This window comes from Herpailurus yagouaroundi, unplaced genomic scaffold, assembly GCF_014898765.1.
Source record: "Herpailurus yagouaroundi ecotype Mexico unplaced genomic scaffold, PumYag 428, whole genome shotgun sequence".
NCBI classification, from domain to species: domain Eukaryota; kingdom Metazoa; phylum Chordata; class Mammalia; order Carnivora; family Felidae; genus Herpailurus; species Herpailurus yagouaroundi.
This window is the reverse complement of record NW_024412645.1, coordinates 1,691,050-1,711,225: the sequence shown is the minus strand read 5'-3', so window position 1 is coordinate 1,711,225 and position 20,176 is coordinate 1,691,050. Positions and strand designations below refer to the sequence as shown.

Genomic DNA, 20,176 nt, shown 5'->3' with positions numbered 1-20,176 from the left:
ATGGATGGCAGGGTGGAACCAATGAGTCTGGAGCCTAGAAGACCTGATCGTGTCAGGCCTTGGGTCTTCAGCCTGAAAGCAACAGAAGTCTGGGAAGGTTTTAAGCTGGGGCAAGAGTGGCTGCGGAGAGAAAGGCCTGGAGAGGCTACCAACAGCAGGTCCCAGGCCAGGTCTCCAACCACAAACACTCACCAGTTTCTCACTGTAGTAGCCAGGCAGGTACTTCTCACAGATCTGCACCAGGCACCAGAAGGCTTGCTGGGGGCAAGAGAGACATGAGGTCTTGCTGCTGGGTATTTCCTGCCCACCTACTCACCCGCCCAGGGCCTGGTGGTACCTCAGCAGGCATGTGCATGAGCAGAACAGCAGCAATGGGCGCCTGGGCCTGGCAGTATCCCTCCTCAGGTCGGTATAGGGTGTAGGCCTTCAGCACACGGAATAGGTCCTGCTGGCTGTGGAAGGGCCAAGTGGGGCAGGGAAGATAGGTGTGACTCTGCCATCCGCTGTCCTTACCTATGCCCTACCAGACCAGACCTGTCTTAGAATTTGCTCTTCTCTGGTGACCTGACTGTGGTCAGCAAGGGGTCAGTCTCCCACTGTAGCACACAGACTCTCACAAGACCAGAGGAGGGAGGCAGGAGGGCACCCCCTCCCCCAGTTTGAAAGGTGAGGGCAGAGGCTCAAAGAGAAAGCAGAGGCAGAGCCAGGCAGGATACCAGATACAAGGTAAGGGTGTGTCAGGGCTGGAAGTCTGGGGCTCTTACTCAGCAGTTGTGTCCCCTTGGCCAAGTCAGCTTTGTCCTAGGTGTCTGTCTTGGTCCCTTGGCCTGGCCTGCCTATCCTTCCCTTCCTACATACCCTCTGTGTACCCAATTATCTCTAACACTCTTTCTTACCACCGAAACTTATTTCTAGAAGCTCTAGCACTATGGGGAGTAAATGAAAGTTGCCCCAGAGGTAAGAGGAGAAGCTAAGAAGACCCATCAGATTCAAACCAAAGGGAAACTCTAACAGTGGAGTTTGGGGCTGCCAGCTTCTGGAACTCATTTTACCCCCTCTGCACTCTGAGGGACAGGGCTCAGAGCCACCTCCAGTGTGCAAGGCCCAGCCTACTCACCCATGGCCTCCCCGGGACACAAACATCTCATGGAAAGGGAACTGCCGGTGCAGGTCACGCTCAATCACATCTAGCCACTTGGGGTCCCCAGGGGACATGTCCAGCTCCTAGAAACAAGGTCAAGAGCATGTATTAGGAGTTAGGAATAGCTGCTGGAATATACAATTGTCCTGGGTACTGGAGGAGCCCCCTGCCAGGAGTAATGCCCACCCAATCCTATCATGAACTGGGCCCTCCTGAAGACAAGTCAGGAAGCTCAGGTAAGGAAGCCTGGGCAGAGGCAAAAAGGCAAGGAGGGAGCGCCCTAGAAACTCTGAGGGGTGATCCAGGAAGACCCATGTGGTCAAGTGTCTGTCATAGCTGTGGCTAGAAATAACCCCTAGACACTTTATTCAGGACTTACTCAAATACCTTATGTCACATCCTTAAGATGGAAGGCTACTATCAAAGCAATAGCTACCACCTGTTGCCACTGCTCTGAGCTACCCATGGGCGTCACTGACTTTTCCTTAATCCCAAAAGTCCTACCATTATACTGTTCACAGATAAGGAGACTGAAGGTCAAAGAAAAGTCACTTGCCCAAATCCTCATGGTTAGAAAAATGGTAGAGCTGGGCCTGGAAGCCAGGTTGACTCAGAGCCGTTGATCCCAACTCCTCTGCTCTCTGTCTCCCTGTGCAAGTGGTGTCACCTATTCAGGTAAGGGTGTTTGTGTGTGGGTGTGGGTGTGAGAAAGAGACAGTGAGAGAGGGAAAGAGAGGGAGAGATCTGCATAGAGTGTTATGTGGAAGGATACGACATTTGTCAAACCATTAAACTCAGCCATCTCTGGGTGCTGGGGTTTCAACTAAGTTTTACTGTTTTCTTTGAACTTCTGTGAACATTTTGCCATGAGTTTTAAAAAACAAAGTATTACACAAACAAAAATCATTTCCTCATCATTTGAAATGTCCTATATTGTGATTTGCTTGTTAGTTACATGGATATGTATTATTTGTCAAAACTCACTGAACTGCACACTTAAGATCTGTGCATTTTACCCTCTGTAAATTCATGCTCCAACTTTAAAAAAAAGAAAGAATATATCAATAAAAAGGAAACCCAGAGGGCTGAGCAGGGAAACAGATTAAGTACATGTTGCCTGCGGGGCTTGTGCAGCATTAGGGAAGGCCCCTGGGATGAGGGCCAGGTTCTCAGCAAACACACCAGTGCGCACAGACCCAGGCCTTGGCCTTGACTGGCAGGTGTCTTCATACAAGCTCCTTTCTCTCTTGTGCCCTTTCAGTGGGGGTGTCCCAATATTAAGCTAAAAACCCTAGGGTGCCAGGTAACTTGACATGAGAGAGTGAGTCTGAGAGAAAAAACTGATGGAATGTTCAAGGCTGGAAGGTGGAAGGAAGGGCGAGGTGCCTCCACAGAGGGCCCTTGAGCAGGCACAGAGTGAAGAAGTGGGTATACAACCTCTAGAGTCCCACATATTCTAAAGATGGGGATCTATGCATGTCCTATGAACTTCCCAAGTCAAGCCCAGAGCTGGATACTGTCTGAACACAATGCAGGATTGCTTTTGTCAGAAAGTGGAGGAGGATCCTACAAATTCTCCCGAGGGCTCTGGTAAGGTAGGGACCTGAGACTCCAAAAAGTCAGTTCCTAGGATGTACTTGCCTGACACCTCAGCAGCCCAAAGCACTTGACCACACATGGGTGGGTGAGAAAGAAAAAGGTATAGCTGAAGGACCTATGGGGAGAAAGGGCTCTGGGAATCAAAGGCAGGTGTGAGCCGCTGGCAACTCATGCCACTATTGCAGCCTCCAAGAGAGCCTGAAGGCACTGGCACCATCATGAGGTGAAGCCAGAGAAGAAAACCGGGTAAGGAAAGGACTTGCCTGCCCAATGAAGGAGGAAGAAGAGCAAGTGTGGGAGAAGACAGAACCACAAGAGGCTGCAGAACCTTCTCTGACAGCTGAGGTTGGGGTCAACTACCTGGATCTTCAGGGGAACACAGGAATAGGTGCTGTTATGTGCTGCCACCAATAGCCTGTCACTGTACCCTTGCCTTTGGCTATCTTGTCCACAGCAGCCAGAGGGAGCTTCTCAACCTTGCTTACTTCCTCCATGTCATCCACAGGCAAAGTCCTTCTAGGTGTGCTCGAAAACTACTGCTCCAGCCCCCAGGACTGCCTTGGGGACCCACTACTCAGCTTCAGAGTATCTAGAAGGCCTTTCTGGGAAAAATCTACCTTTTCCCACAAGCAACCCTCAAGACTCCACAGAGGTGGCTGATTCCTCTCCAGATACACTATTCCCCACACACAAAATGCACACACATGCTCCATACTCTGCTATTCACACAACACGTGCTCACATTTGCTAACTATGGAACCAGGAGTCTGGCCAGGCCAACTAAGCTCTTGGCTCCTATGCCTGTGCTCTGGCAGCCAGAGGTAACCTTGGGGTGAGGTTCCCACCACTGAGTTTTTCCCTCCATCCAGGATGCAGCCTCCTGAAATGTAAGGGATGGGAGGAAGACATTGGGAGGTAGGCTTTGGAGTCAAGAGGCTGCTCTAGTAGGACCTGGTATTGATGTTTGGTAGGACAGTCCAATCTGATTCAGAGCTGCCCTCAGCCAGACACTCCACCAAATCCCCCAGCCCCAGGGCCAAGTACTGTTAGTAAAAGGCTCTCACCCTCTTCAGGTCAACAGCAGAAACTCTAGGCTCCCCTGCCCCACCTACTCTTCTTAGGGAACAGGTTTGGCAAAACAGGAGTGTTTGCGGAAGCATGAAGTATGTCAACAAAAAGCTGGTAGCTGGCAGCTCTTTCTCACTGCCTGTCATCAGTCCCAAGAGGTTGGAAGAAACCCTGATGCCTACGGCCAGGTCTAGGAGATAAGCAGGGGCAACCCCAGGGGAGCCAACTCCTGGAGAAGCTGCCCCGCCCAGGTGGGCCCTAAGAAGCCCATGAAAGAAGGGGTGTTCTTACTCTGGCAGTGATGGGGTAGGGAGCAGCAGGTGGGGAGGGGAAGGCATGCCTGCAGAGGACACCCTCTCTGGCCACTGACTGGTTTTTAACCCTTAAGGATACTGGTTTGGCTATGCCACCCCTAAGGCTGACAACTAGCAGCACAGGTGAACTGTGTCTGGCCAGCTTGGATGAGGCAGGAGAAAAGAGTTGAGGATGGGAGGCTAAGATTACTGAAGGTCCTGTGGTCCTGAGGGCAGGCCTCCAAAAGCCCAGAGCACGGAGCCCAAGGAAGTCAGGGAAGTGGTCTGAGTATCCCCTCCTGACAACCAAGAGCTGGGAGATGGCCTGCTAACCCCAAGAAAACAAAACTGGGTGGTTGACAAAATAAAGAGCTGGAATAGAGGATGCAAAATCTGTCCATCCCACTGAAGCCTGCACAGTTGGAGCTTCAGATGGACAGAGCCCCCAGGAGTCACAGGTTGAATAGGCCTGGCCAATGGGGCATTTTATGGGTGGTCCTATTGATCAGCTCATATTGCTGAGGTCCAAGTGAGTACATGGAGGACTGCTGCCATGGGTAGGGCATCAAGAGACATGGAAGGGAGGGTAGGGTGAAGGAAGGGCCACTCACGTCAAACTTTCCAGGGTTCTGCTGTAGCTTCACCTTGCCTCCTGACAAGTACTGCCAAGCACGGCCCCGCAGAGAAGGTGGGATGCCCTTCTGGCACCGCAGACGGATCTGAAAGTCAAAAGGACTGTGCTTATACATCCACCCAGGCAGCTCCTCCAGAGGCTGTGTGCCAGTCCAGCTCCTCTATTGGTGTTTGGCGGGCTTTTAGTTAGCACACTGGGCAAGCTGTAAAGTGGAGAAAATAGGACTCCCCTCCTGCTGCTACTGTTGCTACAATGCACAGCCTAGGATGCTGGTGGGGGCAGTGGGGGTGGTGACAAGTAATGACTGTAATTAGATATGCTGCCACCAGGTGATGGCAGTCTCCATGTCCCCTGGTCCAGTGATAAAACAGGTTATTTCTAAGATCTACCACATAATTCTGAATCCCCATGACCATTTTCTGGACCAAAAATGGAACCATTCAAGTTGGAGGAGCCCCATGGGATATCACCAGGGAGGAATCTGCATGGTGCGGGGCACAGCTGCAGCTCAGGAAAGGGTAGCTTATGAGATGACTCAGACTGTGCCCAGAGACATGGCCTGGGCACTTTCACAGGGGTGTTTGTTTAAGTAGCCGTGTGGCCACCTAGAGTGGAAAGTCAGCAGAACTCAAGGGAGATGGGAACTGAGCAGAATGACTCCATACTTGTTTTAGTCATGAATCCTCTCTCTTCTGTGCTCCTTGACCCTGAGCTCCCATAATTACCAGCCCAGCCCAAGTCAGAGGCAGCTTTCCTGGCTGTGAATCCTGATTCCAACCCTTGCTACAATGGCATGGGTCTTTCCTACTCATAGGAAAAGTCCCATAGACTGGGAGAGGTGAGGGAGAAAGTATCTGGGATAACTCATGACCCAGAGCTATGCTCAATTCTTATGCTTGCTGTCTTTAAAAGAAAAAGACTTCTGTGTCAAAATCCAGTTTGAAAAATCATCTTTTACGAGTGGGAAAACTGAAGACAGAGTGAGAAAATATTAAGGTCACACCATAAGGAACCCACTACTTCCTATACCACACAGGCTAGGGGGATCCACCCCCATGAGCTTTCCACTTCACTGGCCTCACAGGACTAGTTGGGAGATGAGCTCCACCTGGACTTTGGGACAGAATGAGACTGAGGGCAGCTGCCCTGATCATCCTCTTTGACCTCAAGGCCAATGGTCAAGGATGATAAGACCAAAAGCAGAGGTACCAATCCTATAGAATGGAGGTGGGGGTACTGACCAATGACACTCCCCTCAACCCCTGCACTAAGTAGCCTGGCCTGGGACGGAGATGGGAGCTCAGGGCACTGGGAAGAGCAACTGGATATGAGTTTGAATCCAGCACTGGATTCAACCAATCAAGTCTCATCAATAGTTAAACACAGAATGGTAATACCCAGGATTCTATTAGAAGGTTGGGAAAATGCCTAGAATGGGGCTTGACACACAGTCTGTGTTTAATAAATGCCTTCCTTTCCACCCCTCCATCCCAGGAAGATGCCTGACACAGAAACCCCAGGGGCTCCTGCTCACACCTAACTTTCCCTTACCTGGAAACCCCCTCAAATAGTCCCGTTGGAATCTCTCAGAGGAGCACAGAAGGCCTAGCCTTCCTGATGATGAGCACAAACAAGAGAAAACTTTCCAAGGGTCAGAGAGTATCAAGAACCAGGAAGGAGACAGGCAGACAGGCAGGAGGCAGTGGGGGAAGAGAGCAGAGTAGCTGGTCATGAGAGCTAAGCTGGAGCTTCTGGGACTGCTTGCAAAGGGGGGCAAGGAAGGGAGTGGAAGGGAACTGCCCCAGACTCTGGGAATAATAGTTTCCTGCTGTGTGGGACGAGAGTCTCCTTAAGGAGTCCACTTGGTCTGAGAAGGTTTTGGCAAAGGGATATAGTATGGCCTAGAGCCACAGGTCCTTTGGGCTCTCCCCAGGGCCAAGCTTAGCTGACCTAAGCCAGCCCCCACATCATCACAGCCCCCTGTCATAGTTGGCCTGCCACAGGGGAGCCCAGGAATACCTTCAGTTCATTAAGGCTCTCAAAAAGGCCCTGCCCTCATTCAGGCCAGAGCTGGGGAGGTGGGGATGGAGAACCAGGAGTATAGCCATCTTTTCCCACTCTGGCCTCTGGAATCCTCCTCAGCACAGAAGTGTTAGAGATGGCAATTTCTACCTGCCAGCCTTAGAGAGGAGGCAATGGTGGGTATCAGAAAAGAAAAAGCAAGAGAAAATGCTCACCAAACAGAAAGCACAAGGGTTATTATTCTCTGACGACAGCTGAGTGAGGCCACACCCTGCCTGCTGAACTCTGGGAGAGCTAGGCCACAGTGTGAGCAGAGCCCTACAGGGGAAGACAGCATTCCAGCCACAGCCTTGCCTCCCTACAGGGCCTGGACCCCCTCCTGGGGATTCAGATTCTAAGTCCAGGAAAGGTGTTGGGTCTGGACCCACTTCCTGAAGCAGGTATTATCCTTCCTGTGCCATGACTTCCTGACCAAGGGGAGAGCCCAAGCCTGTGCAGCCAGACAGGAAGAGATCCTAGGGCCAGTGTGACCACAGCTGAGGTGGCAGGAGCAGAGAGCAGTGAGCTAGGGCTTCTGGGTAGGATAGGGTATAGCCTCTTGTGGTGGCCCCTGCTGGACAAGGGGAGCTCTTGGCTTCCTAACCACAGTGCCAGGGAAGCAAAGGGGAAGAGGAAGTGGAGCCTGCTCTGCTGAAAGGATCTCCCCAAGGCTCCCTTCTGGAATCCCCCATTTGCAAGGGATACTGGGGCAAGAAGGATCCACCATCTCTGCTAGTCACTAATCATGAGATTGGAGAGGGATCTGAAGCTCAGGGTAAGAGCCTGAGGGGTAAGGAGGGAGGAAAATAGACTCCAGAGTCATGCATGACACAGTTGAGAAGAGCTGTCTTTAAAAAAAAAATGTTTTTTAAGAGAAATGTTAATAAGCAAAAAATGAATGCTCCAAAGCCTACATAGAACAGCAAGAAAGAGCCTGGGCTAGGTGTGCCTCTTCTCCATAGGCACAAGGCTTTGCAGTCACCAACTGATGGGAGCCTCCCAACATGACTGTCATTTCCATTCAACCAGGGAAACTGAGGGTGAAGTGGCTCACACAAAGTTGCACAGCTAGCCACAGGCATGAAGAGGGGAAGGTAGTGGGGCTGGGCCCAAGCCCATATATGACTTTCAGGCCTGAGATTTCTGCTTGACCCTGCAGCCAGCTATGCCAGCCTACACCAGACCAGCATGTCAGGTGATAAGAGCAGGACAGCAGGTTCACTCTGTGCAGTGGGAACTTATGCAGAGACACCCTGGCTATGAAGTTCTGGACAGGTCTCCACTAGGCCAAGGAGTAACTAGATCCTGCCCAGGTATCCAAGGGCACCAACACACACATTGTGCTAGGCTACGATGTTCCTATGGGGCAATAGAGCTAGTGTCTAAAGAAAGACCAATTAGAAGAGGGCCAGAGGGTATTTTCATTTTAATAAGACCATTAAACTGCGAGGTTACTTTTCTTTGGCCAGGAGGCAAGAGGGAACTCATCAAATTCATCTAGAGGGTGGTGATGAAGAATGAAGGTACTAAATGTAGATTGCCTGGGTGCAAATTTTGATTTTGTGTGTCATCCATAAAGTAGGGGTACTACTGCTACCAACCTCACTGAAGTGTTATAAGGACTACTCAAGTCAAGTGTCCAGCACACTGCAAATGTTCAACACATGTTAGCTATTATTAGTATTATAAAGTCCTCCCTGATAGGTAGTAAACGGCAGTAAGAACTTCTCCCAAAAGAGGGCTGGAGGAAAGCTACCTATAAGGGCTTTTGGCTAAAAGCGGCTTTGAAGTTTGACTCCAGGACAAAGTTCTAGGTGAGTCTGAAGCCATCTTGGAAGATCAAGTAAAGACTGGTCCCTGCCCTCCAGCCAGCTTCTGTTTCCTTTTCAGAGTTGGCAGACAGAGACACTTAAGGCTACTGGCAGTTGGAGAAGGCTATTGGCAGTTGACTACTGCTCCTCTAAGCTGATACAGTTCCTCCTTCTTCCTTCCTTCTCCAGGCTGCCAACTCCCAGCCCAAGGCCCAAGGCCAGGCCCCTCACCTTTTTGTGCTTCTTGGCCATCCATTTGTCCCAGTTGTTGAGCATGTCCAGCCACTTGGACTCCCTCTGCCTCAGCACCTCCAGGGGGACTTCCTCTAGCCTGTGGAGCAAAGGGTAGGACCTGTCAGAAGTGCCAAAGGAAGCAAAGGCCCCGGCTTAAGCCCCAGCCACCAGCCTTGTCAGGCCTTCATTCCTACTCATCTTCCATCCCTGCTGTTCCCTTCAGGGCTGCTAACTCTTGAACACGCTTACACAGACAAGAGGGAATGCTGCCTCCTCCCTAGAAGGCACAGGCCAGAGAGACACCAGGTTAAGTGCCCACTCCCCCAATGTGTCAAGGGGCCAGGGGTCACTGTGCCTCTCTGGGGACAGAGGTCTGAGTGCGTGCATCTGTGCACCAAAGCAAAGCATTCCTGTCCTGGGTCTGTCTAGATAAATAAGCCTCTTAGGGGGCCTGCATGCAAGGTGTAGAGCTGGATCAAAACAAAACAAAACAAACAAGTACATAAATAACATGCTCACCTCTTCATTCTAGCAAAACTAGTTATTCATAGTTTCCACAATTATGCCCTGGCCCTTTCCCACCTCTCAACCTTGCTCATGCCAGTGCCTTTGCTGGAAGGGACCCCAAGTTGTCTCTACCTATCAAAATCCTACACATGCTTCAAATCCTCATCAATATCACTTGTATTTGTACATCTACCAACTGAGCAGCTATCACAGCTGTGCTAGCATTGTTCTAGGTCCAGGGCTTCTGGGCAGGCTGTGAGGAAACACTCCTTTGACTAGAACAAAGTCCTGGCCTTCATGGCATTGACATTCTACTGGACTCTGAATGCCCACTAGAGTCAGTGGCAGAAACACTGGGCATGGAGACCCACCCTAGGCAAGAAGATCAGCACCGGAGCAGCTGAGGCAGGTTGGGGCAGAATCCCTGGCTTAGCCAGAGGGTGCTTCAAGTGAGTAGGCTTCCTCTAAAAAGTGACTTCCTGAGAATTCCTGAGTTCAAATAACTGAGGGGCAAAGAGGAGGAGACTAGCATTTACAGAGTGATTATTCTACATATGCTTTCTTATTTAGACTACAGAGCAATATTGATAAAAAAACAAAAAAATGTATGTGTACACCTCTGTACACACACATACATGCTCTCTTCTTTTTTTATTTTATTTTTTAAGTGTACTTATTTTGAGAGAGAGGGAGCATGATGGGGGAGGGGCAGAGAACAGGAGAGACAGAATCCCAAGCAGGCTCCCCACCATCAGTACAGAGCCTGATGCGGGGCTTGAACTCACAAACACGGACATCATGACCTGAGCCAAGATCAAGAGTTGGACGCTTGACTGACTATGCCACCCAGGTGCCCTACATACATGCTGTCTTCTTCTTTTTTTTTTTTTTTAAGTTTATTTATTTCTGACAGAGAGTGTGTGAGCGTGAGCGGGGGGGGGGGGGCGGGGGGGGGGGCGCGGCGGGCAGAGAGAGGGAGACACAGAATCTGAAGCAGGCTCCAGGCTCTGAGCTGTTAGCACAGAGCCCGATGCGGGGCTCAAACTCATGAACCGTGAGATCATGACCTGGGCCGAAGTCGGAGGCTTAACCGACTGAACCACTCAGGTGTCCCAAGCTCTCTTCTTAAAATCATTTTTTAAGTGGTAGATTTTGACTTTCTTATTTTTAACATTTTTTTTTTCAATTAAAAAAAGTGCTTGATGTTATTTAGAGGTAAGATACCCAGGGAGGGTATCTTGCTCAGAGTCAAACAGCAAATCAGTGGAAAATCCCAGAATCCAAGTTAGATCCTAGCCAAGAGCCTGCACTCAGTCCTGCCTGACCTCCCAGAAAAGAGTGCAGGGTCAGAAGCACTCAGGCAGCTGGGAGGAGGCCCTTAGGAACAGGACATAATGGGGCTAGGGCTTGGCCCAGGCCTTGATTCTCTAACGGAAGGAAATGCGCTGCTGTGACTTTTACTGGTTGGAAGAGCAGAGGGAGGGGCCTTGGCAGAGCAGAGGCCTCCCAGACACAAAAGGGCAGGTCTTCTTTATGCACTTTATTCTGGGGAACTGCACAGGCCTGAGAGCAGCTTTGGAGCTGAAGAGCTGAGGAGGAAAGGCAGTCTAGGGCAAACTTAGCCCCCTCAACACACTGACAAAAGTCATTCTCCTCTTGAACTGCTGACTCTCTCCTCACCACCCAGAGGCAGAACCAGGGTGTGAGGACACTTCTTTCCTTTCCTTCCTCATGGGAGAAAACCAGAGACCACACCTTTAGATCAAATAAACTGACAGATGCATGTCTCCAGGCAACCCCTAAACACCCAGGAAACGGAAACCAAAGGCCCAGACACCACAGGGCATGCTGCCTCCCACCACCTACAAAGCACTAGCTTATACAAGTCAGGGGACGAGGCTTCTGGTTAGCTAAATGAAAGGGGATGCCCACACTGTGTTAACAGGAAGTTTTGGCAGTTGTGGATGTGGATAATATTTGATCCAACCCCTCCACTGAGCAGATGAGAAAACTGAGGCTCAAAGAGGGCAAGGCTTTTGCCTGAGACTATGTTTCCAGTGAATTCCCATGTGATTAAATACATGCCCATTTGATACCTCAACCCTCCAGGTCTTTGTTGATAAGATCTGATTGCAGGGCCTCAGAGATACCCATTCTCCCAATTGCAGATACACAGGGGAACACATTCAAGTTCAGTGTTCCTTTAAATGATGTCAGATAACAGCTTTGGCAGTTTCAAAGCCCCAACATCAAACCTCAAACCGGAATTTCAATTGGTTACAAAACAAACGACCATATTTCCTGGATTCTACGACGCTACTGACTTTAAGCTATACCATTGATTTGGCAAGATCTTCTCAGAAACAAAAAACCCACCACTACTTGAAATGTACATGTCAACTGAAAGATCTGCTTTGACTTTTAAAACCTTAAACTGGGAAAACTTTGAGGGAATAGGGTCATTTGAGTAGCTTCTCCTCCAATAGTAGAGGAGTTTAAGCCACCTGGAGATGGTGAAAAGGAAGACCACTAGAGGTCTGGTTGTACCCAGAACTCACCACACCACATGCTCTCTAACTGCAGGTAGATTTCTCTCTATGCACAGGATGTGCTCCTGAAAAGTTGCAGGCTATCCTTTTTTTAAAACCAGAAAGTTCACATATCCTTTGGTCTAGTCAGTCAGGATCTTAAAAGGTATCTGATCAGACTGCTGTCTGGTATAGGAATCCCTTCTACAACAGGTAAGCTGCTTGCCCTCTTCAGACCTCAATTTCCCTACATGATTAGAATGATCTGCATTGTGAATTGATCCTCAAAGGAAGCCCAGAAAAGAGCCATGAGATGAAGATAGAGTCAGGTGTGTCCCTGCAAACGGCATGATGGTGTAGAGGCTATCTGAGGTGGTTTCCTCCTGACAGTGGAGGGAGAGCATGAGCCAGTTTCTAGTGACAAGGAAGTTGACCAAATGGCCAGTTTAAGGGATCAAACGGCCCACTGGGGATGTTTCAGGTCTCAGAGCTTCACTCTCCCTTCAGAAAACCCCTCTTTCTTTCAAGTGGCTTGAGGGACTCTCTGCAATCAAAAGAGCCTAATGAGGAACAGTCTCTAGTGGCCCAATCTATGCTGGAATTCTGCCAGGGATGGGTCTCATTATCACCAGGTGAAGCCACCCTATTGTTGAAATTTCTAGTGCTAAAAATTTCCTCCCCCTGTAATGCCAAAACTTTCCTGGCACCATCTATCTATAATCTCAACACTCCTTTTAAGGCTACACACATCTCAGCCAGATCAGTCTCATACCAGGCACACACATACTTATCCCTTGTCACCAACCCATCCTTACCTAGAATGCCCCTTCTTCTCCCCTCTCCAAGTCACAGCAACCCTTTCAGGGCCCAATATAACAATACAAATCACAACTGCAACAATACCAGCAGCAATAGTAGTTACCATTTATACATCATTTTCTACTTACCGAATTCTTCCTAAAAGTGTTATATACATTTTTATCATGTACCTTTCATAATAACCCTACCATAATATCATTCTTTTAATTTTCCAGAAGTAGAATCCAAGACTTAGTAAAGTTAAGTGACTTACTTAAGGCCAAATAGCTGGAAGAGACAAAGCTGGGACTCAAATCCAGGCCTGCCTGACTCCATAGTCCATGCTCTTGACCCTTGTACTATAGCCCTCTGGTCCTATAGGTCAAGCCCTCAGCCTCCATCCACATGGCCTCCACACTTGCTCAGATCTCATTAACTGTCCTCCAATCTGAAGACTTTTATCTTGACTTAGAATACCATTTCTCACAAGTTTTAAAACTGAGACCCACAATAAGAAATACATTATATATTGAGATTTTATACACACACACACACACACACACACACACACAGCTGAAATACATTTTATGAAATAATTTACTTTTTTTAAGTTTATTTTTTTTATTTTGAGAGAGAGTGTGTGCATGTGCACACACATGTGGGAGAGGTGCAGAGAGAGTGAAAAAGAGAATCAATCCTAAGCAGTCTCTTTGCTCCCTCATTGGGCTTGGCACTCAATGTCACGAACCGTGAGATCAAGACCTGAGCCAAAAACAAGAGTTGGATGCTTAACTGACCGGGCCATCCAGGCATCCCATAATAATTTATTCTTACATGCACTCCAAAATTTTCAGTTTAGTTTTATATTATTCTATTTTCTTCCTTTTTTTTTTTTTTCTTTTTTGAGAGAGAGAGAGAGGGCACAAGTGAGCAAGAGCAGAGTGAGAGAATCCCACAAGGGGCAGAGAGAGAGAGAAGTAGGGCTCACCTGAAGTGGGGCTTGTGTTCACCTGAAGTGGGGCTCGAGTTCACCCAATGTGGGGCTCAAGCTACCGAACCGTGATGTGAGATCATGACTTGTGCCTAAGTCAGATGCTTAATGACTGAGCCACCCAGGCGATACCCCCCCTTTTTTTCTTTTAATGCTGTCCCAATCCCCTAAAATTAATTTCAGCAGTAATTCACTAATAAATCAAGACATGAAATTAACACTTCATTACACCTTGCTCATATTGCTTAGCACTGTCCCTCCCTAACTAGACTGGGTCTTGAACTTCTGTAACTCCCACCAAGCACCTCAAGGTATTCAACAGTGCCTGCCTGCTTTTCTCCATGACATCATTACTTTCATATGAATTGCCTTCAGGTCTACAAGCCACTGCTGCCTACAGCAATTTTATTTGTGCCCCTAATAGCTCAGTGAGGTGGAGCCCTCCTTAATTAATAGATGATTTACTATTTCCACTTGGTCCATGAGAGATTTGACCCAATCAGAGACATTACATGACTTGGGCAACGTCACAAAGGTAATAAGTTAAGTCGCAGAACTAGGGCTTCCCCTCTGCCACAGTGACTCGTGTGCTGTTTTGGACTCCCCTGGGAAGACTATGAGGAAATCAGGCTATTCTCCAGATGCCACTGTGGGGATCTATCTCTAGTCCCCAAGCCCCTGAAGCCAGTCTATCCCCATCGTCAGTGTTCTGACTGTCCCAGTGAGCATCTTGCCCACTCCTAGTAATGCTCAGGGAAGCCAATATGCTGGATGGGCACAGGTTCCAAGCACAACCTCAGTTGGAGATGGCAAGCCTGGGCAATGTACTGTTTGCCAGCCACCCCTCCTGACGGAGAGAGGCACAGAGGAGACAAAAGTGGGCAGCCAGGGGGGTGACTGAGACCAGATTCTGTTGGGCTCTCAGGCTGAGCTAGGCTTAGCGGTGTTATGCCAGGCCATGGCCCAAGGCAGTAGTAACACTCTGCTGACCCTGTGCTCTGAAGGCTCCCAGTTACCTACTCTTTTCTCCAAACTCAGAACTGGAAGTTTCCAAGAACTCAGAGGAACAAGACCAGTTCCCAAGGCTATCAAGACCAAAGACTGGGGCTCTCTCCGCACTTGTGCCTTCTGCCCAAGCACACCTCAGCCCTTCTGGCTGGCAGTCAGCCAGGTATGGTGCCCATACCCATGCCCCCTTTATCCGATGGTGGAAGATAAATCTTGGTCCCAAAGACCCAGTGCAACCTCCTCCTTCAAGCTTCACTCTTCAAAGAAGCCCAAATGAAGAGAAACACAGCTTAAGCAGAAAGCCCAAGGCCACAGATCACAGGATTGTTCCTCATCTTAAGCACTGGAGGCCAGCTAGGTTATGGAGCGAGTGAACAGAGTGGAGATCTTGAGGCCAATCAACTTCCAGCTCCTCCACCTGGGAAACCATGGACAAAATACTTGTCCTCCCTAAGTCTTGACTTCTCCATCTTTAAGTGGGACTATAATACACACCTCAGATTTTACAGGGCTGAAACAAGCCTGATGAGTGGACAGAAAATGGTAGCTATTAGGTGACTGATATTTGCAGCTAACCTAGCACTTTCATATCCCACTTGTCATCTGACTGGTCCACATATACAGCCACATACACATGCAGCAGGGCAGGATTATGCCCATTTAACTATGAAGCAATTAAGGTCCAGAGAGATTAAGTAATTTACTCAATGACACAAAGACTGTAACTCCTGGCTTCTGATCCCAGCTCTATCATTTTATAGCTGCCTGAAACAGGGCAGGCTGCTCCACTCCAAGCAGGTTCCCCACCTGTAATATGGGGGCACTGCCACCTCCTTAGAGGGCAGTGGTAAAGATCACACGAGGCAGTAAGAGCTGATACATTTCCAGCATTGGCCATGTAGTAGCTCTGCCAAGTACTACATATGCACACAATTCCCCAAGGAAGTAGCTTTTATTGTCTCCATTTAATAGACAAGAAAACTAAAGCTCAGTATGGTTGAGTAATCTGCCCAAGGTTACACAGCTTGGAAGTGGAGGCTGCCACTTAAGCACTAAATTATCCAATAAATATAAAATGTCTCACCACCTGGCCTCAATACAATCTAAAGCCCTCAGTGCCTGTCACATTCTCTTTCCTCTTCTTTAGTACCAATAGAGAACCACTACCCTCTGTGCTGAGAACAGTAGAAGTGAGCAACAAGGAAGTGTGGAAAATTGGGAAGTAGATGTCCAGAAAGAGCATAGCCAATGACAGATCCAGTGACAAGGCCGGGGGGGGGGGGGGGGGGCGGGCTCCCTTCTCCCAGTGCTGGAAAAAGTGAGGATAAACAAAAGGCTGACCTACTTTGCACACTGGGTAACAACCTCTGGAGTTCATTAACCTAAGAGTTGGTAAGGACTGCAAGTATAAATAGCTTTTATGCCAGCTCCATAATAACTGATGATAAGAAACTGGAATGCAAGAGAGGGTTGGGAGGGTACAAATGGCTGACAGTCCAGGCTGGAAGGCCTGTGAAATCACCCAGGGGGTCTACTCCTCCTCAGAGAGCCAGCAATGCCTATAGCCCAAAGGGTAAGTGATTTGCCCAAGGCCATGCTGTGAGTCAGTGTGGAAAAGCAAGATGGTCTGCAGAAGCCTGGCACTCCCTCCTGCAGCCTGGCAGCCACTGGTTTAAGGGTAGGGCAATGTCCAGGCTCTCTGTCTGGGTGAGAGTCTGGCTTGCTTCACTCTCCCCAATTCCCAGTGCAAGCTAGTTCTGGGTCTGCTTCCCTTTCCCATAAGGAATTCCCTGGCTTTGCTCCTTCTAGCCCTGGGTCAGTGCACAATGGTAAACAGGTTCTCTCCACCCTTCACTGGCCTTGGGCCTCTGCCCAACTCTCCACTCTGTTCAGCTCCACCCCTCTTGATGTCAGATGGAAGAAATGGTTCCTTTAGGCACCAACCTTGCTGGTTCCAAAAAGCAAGGAATCCCCACTTCCTCACCCAGCTAGGGAAAGGCACAGACCACAGCAGAAACCTCCAGGGCAGCTCTCCCTGACAACTGCAGAAAGGTATGGAGACTATTCTCAATAGACTTCCCTTCCCCAAGCCTTCACCCTTAGCAGGCTGAGTAGTGCTTGAAATTTCCCACTGGCAACTGGGTTTTCAGATCACAATCTCACTGTGGGCACCCAGGGGCCATCCTGACTCATGTATGGGCTCCTTAGCCATCCTTACCAAATTGCTAGATCATACTGATAGATTTTACCAAATTAGTTTTGACTCACTGTTTATATAAGGCCTTTCCTCTGCTCACATTCCTTCAAGGCTCCCTACTGCCCTCCTTGTCCAACAGAAACCTCAGGTCCTCCTATTTCCTCTAAACATTCCTCTTCTTTCCCCAGCCCTATCTCTAGGTGGCCCTCTCTCTGAACTGGCCTCCCTCACCCCTACCCCCACTCTAGTTCAGTCCCACTCATCTTCCAAGGCCTCATTCAGAACTCCCTCTCATGTCTACAAAGCCTTTCCTAACTACTCCAGGGACAAAACACAATCAGCCCCTCATTATATTCCATACACATTTCTCTAGAGCTTGTGTTCCAGGCCCTGAATCTACAAAGATGAATAAAATGCAGTCCTTGCCCTTGAAGAGGTCAATCTGGCAGAGGAGACAGATGGGTGAGTAGAAAACTAGCACACATAGAAGTGCTATCACAGAAGCATGTAGAAGGTGCTAAGAAACTGCAAGAAGCCCCCAGGGTGGTGCTAGTGGTTGGTGGGGGGTGGGGGTGGTGTTCAGAGAAAGCTTTTAAGAGGGGGCTGATTTTTGAGATGGTCTTTGAAGGGTGACAGGAAGTAGCCAGGGTGAGAAAGGGGAAAGGGCACACCAGCCAGAAGACCCAGTATGAGCAAGCACAAGTTAACAGAAAAGACCACGGCTTGTTTGGGGAATGTGAGCAGTCTAGTGGAGCAGGTACAGCTTCTCCACCCGAATATCCTATCTGCTCTGCTGAGGCAGCATTCCGTGAGAAGGTACATTCCTGGAGGGCTCTGCCCATCTCATTCTCCACAGTGTGTTCTGGGCCTAGAATAGAGCTTGGTTTTGTTGGTGCCCAATAAATGTGTGTTGACAGAATCATTAGCTTTGTGACCTCGGGAACTCTGTGTTTCAGTTTTCTCCACAGTGAGATGGGAATACTGTCCTCAACCTTGAGATCAGGTGGGTAAAACACAGAAAGTGCTTCATAAAGAACATTCCCTCTCTGGCCTGATACCAGCTCTGGATCTTCCTTGAAGCCCAGCACAGGGTTGAACAGATGTGCTTAATGACAGCCTTTTACAACATTATAATTCGAATATTCAATTAATGCAACTGAATGTCTGTTAGAGCACTTACCAGGCACTTGCTATGCAACAGACATGGTGCTCAGCACTTAACTTACATTATTTCATTTAATCTTGACAACAGGCCCATGAAATAGGTCCTCTAATTATCACCGCCGCCTCCCCTTCCACAGATGAAGAAACAGGTTTTCAGTAAGCCAGTAACTAAGGTCTAGGGTGAGCAGAAGACAGCCCTGGGAGATGAATCCAGACCCTGTTCTTCTTCTGCTCTGTCACTCAACTCCAGCACAGAGTGCTAACCACTAGGCAGGGTTCATACCAGCCTTGATCCCAGGGAACTTGGAGCTTTGTGGACTCAGAGCCATAAACTGTGTGGTGTTTGGCAAGTCACTTAACCTCTCTGAAATTTGGTATCTGCTTCTGTGAAATGGAGATTATGATGAACTGTATCTCACAGAATTAAATGGGGGCAGTGTCAGTAAAAGCCTGGTCCACCATTCAGGCTCCTCTGTGAACCGGCATTACCATGTGACTATGCTGGGAGGGTGGAGGAGGTCACCCTGAAGCAGGACAGGAAGCTCAGGATCAAAGTCTACAAGAAGCACAGAAGGAGGGTGGTAGTAATTATGAAGCAAATTCTGATTTCTTCCCCAAGTAACTGCCACTACCCAGGAAGGCTGAGGTCCCAGGCAGCACTATGGTTACATGCTTTGAGGTGAATCTTTCAGGAGACCCACCTTTATTCTCACTTCTGCTTGATCTTCACAGTCCAAAGAGAAGGAAGATCAGGCCCTCCGAGTCAGGGTCACCTGAGGACTCTGTTCCAAATGACTCAAAGAGGAACTGATGGGGGGATTCCCAGTCTGCCCTGGCATGCCAGAATGCTCCAGACCACAAGCTGAGTGGGACTGGCTCCTCTGCCCACCACTCCCAAGGGTGGTGGTCAGAGCACATAAAGAAATCTGGATCTTCACACCCATATTGCCTTGCTGTCTCACCATTATGCCAAAGGCTTGAAGCAAACCTCAGAGGATAATTCACACTCGAATTATAAGAGCCACCCTGTACCTTTATTTTGTGACAGACACTGTGCTGGGTGTTTTACCAACATTAGCTCTCTTAATCCTCATAACACCCCTCTCTCCCAGTGTCAACACGGCCTATTTACTTTAGAGAGGTCACATGACCAGAAAGTGACAAGAGCCAGGACTAGAAGTCAGGTCTGCCTGTGTCTTAAACCCAAGGGTCAAATTTAGGTTCTCCCTTTTTGTGAAACCAATACAGAGAGGTAAGGGAAAAGAAGCAGCATCCTCCAAAAGTGGATGGTTGGAAAGGATCGTTTCTGGACATACAGAGTCTAGGGCCCAGAGTGCACTCAGAAGGAACAAGAGCTCTCCACACTATGTTTCTGGACCCCCTCACTAGCCAGCTGTTCCTGCCTTGTCTTGGGGTACATATGAGGGGCTGTGTGTGGAGATCTGGGACAAGAAGTGCTCCATTCATCACAACAATTCAAACAACTTGAGAGGCCTACTAGGAGAAGCACAAACACTTGGGGCTGAACTGAAATTCTAAAGCTGAGACAGGGAGGGGCCAGAGAGGCCACACAGTGGCCACCAGCTTTGGTAAGATGGAAAACTGGAAAAAAGCAGTCCTGAGTCCCAGGCCCAATTCCATTACTTGCTCAGCTTTGGTTTCCTTGGCTGTAAACGGGAAAATAAAACTTAGCCTACCAATTTCCCATTGCTCCTATAAGGACTACTGTAAGGCAATGGGAATGAAAGCACTTTGCAGACTAAAAAGCTAAACAAATCAAAGCATCCTTTGATTTGATTATACTCCCTAAGACATGAGGGCCACTGGTCCTACACACAAAGAGAGGTCCTCCCACAAGAAGAACAGAGCATGCTGAAAGAACTGGCTTCTGTGGGCTGTGCCATAACGACCCCTTGCACTTGCGTGACACCTCATAAAAAACTTCTCAAAGCACTTTTCATATACTCCAAGGTCAGTCTCAGAATATTAGAAGTGAAAGAGCTTTTCAACATCATCCCATTAAAACTGCCTTAGTTTAGGGGTACCTGGGGGGCTCAGCTAGTTAAACGTCCGACTTCAGCTCAGGCCACGGTCTCATGGTTTCGTGAGTTCAAGCCCAGCATCAGGCTCTCTGCTGTCATC

The 20,176-nt window shown here is 48.8% G+C and overlaps 1 protein-coding gene across 1 annotated transcript in view; it reads right to left on the bottom strand.

Annotated features, from left to right (window-relative positions):
• TBC1D10A (TBC1 domain family member 10A) overlaps positions 1–20,176 on the bottom strand; it is a 30,801-nt gene that overhangs the window by 2,440 nt on the left and 8,185 nt on the right. Inside the window, exons 2-6 of the mRNA XM_040463846.1 lie at positions 8,839–8,938; positions 4,713–4,820; positions 1,118–1,224; positions 338–452; positions 193–258 (exon numbers count right to left, since the gene is read on the bottom strand). Of these exons, the coding sequence (XP_040319780.1) occupies positions 193–258; positions 338–452; positions 1,118–1,224; positions 4,713–4,820; positions 8,839–8,938 (496 nt within the window). The remainder of the gene's footprint in view (positions 1–192; positions 259–337; positions 453–1,117; positions 1,225–4,712; positions 4,821–8,838; positions 8,939–20,176) is intronic.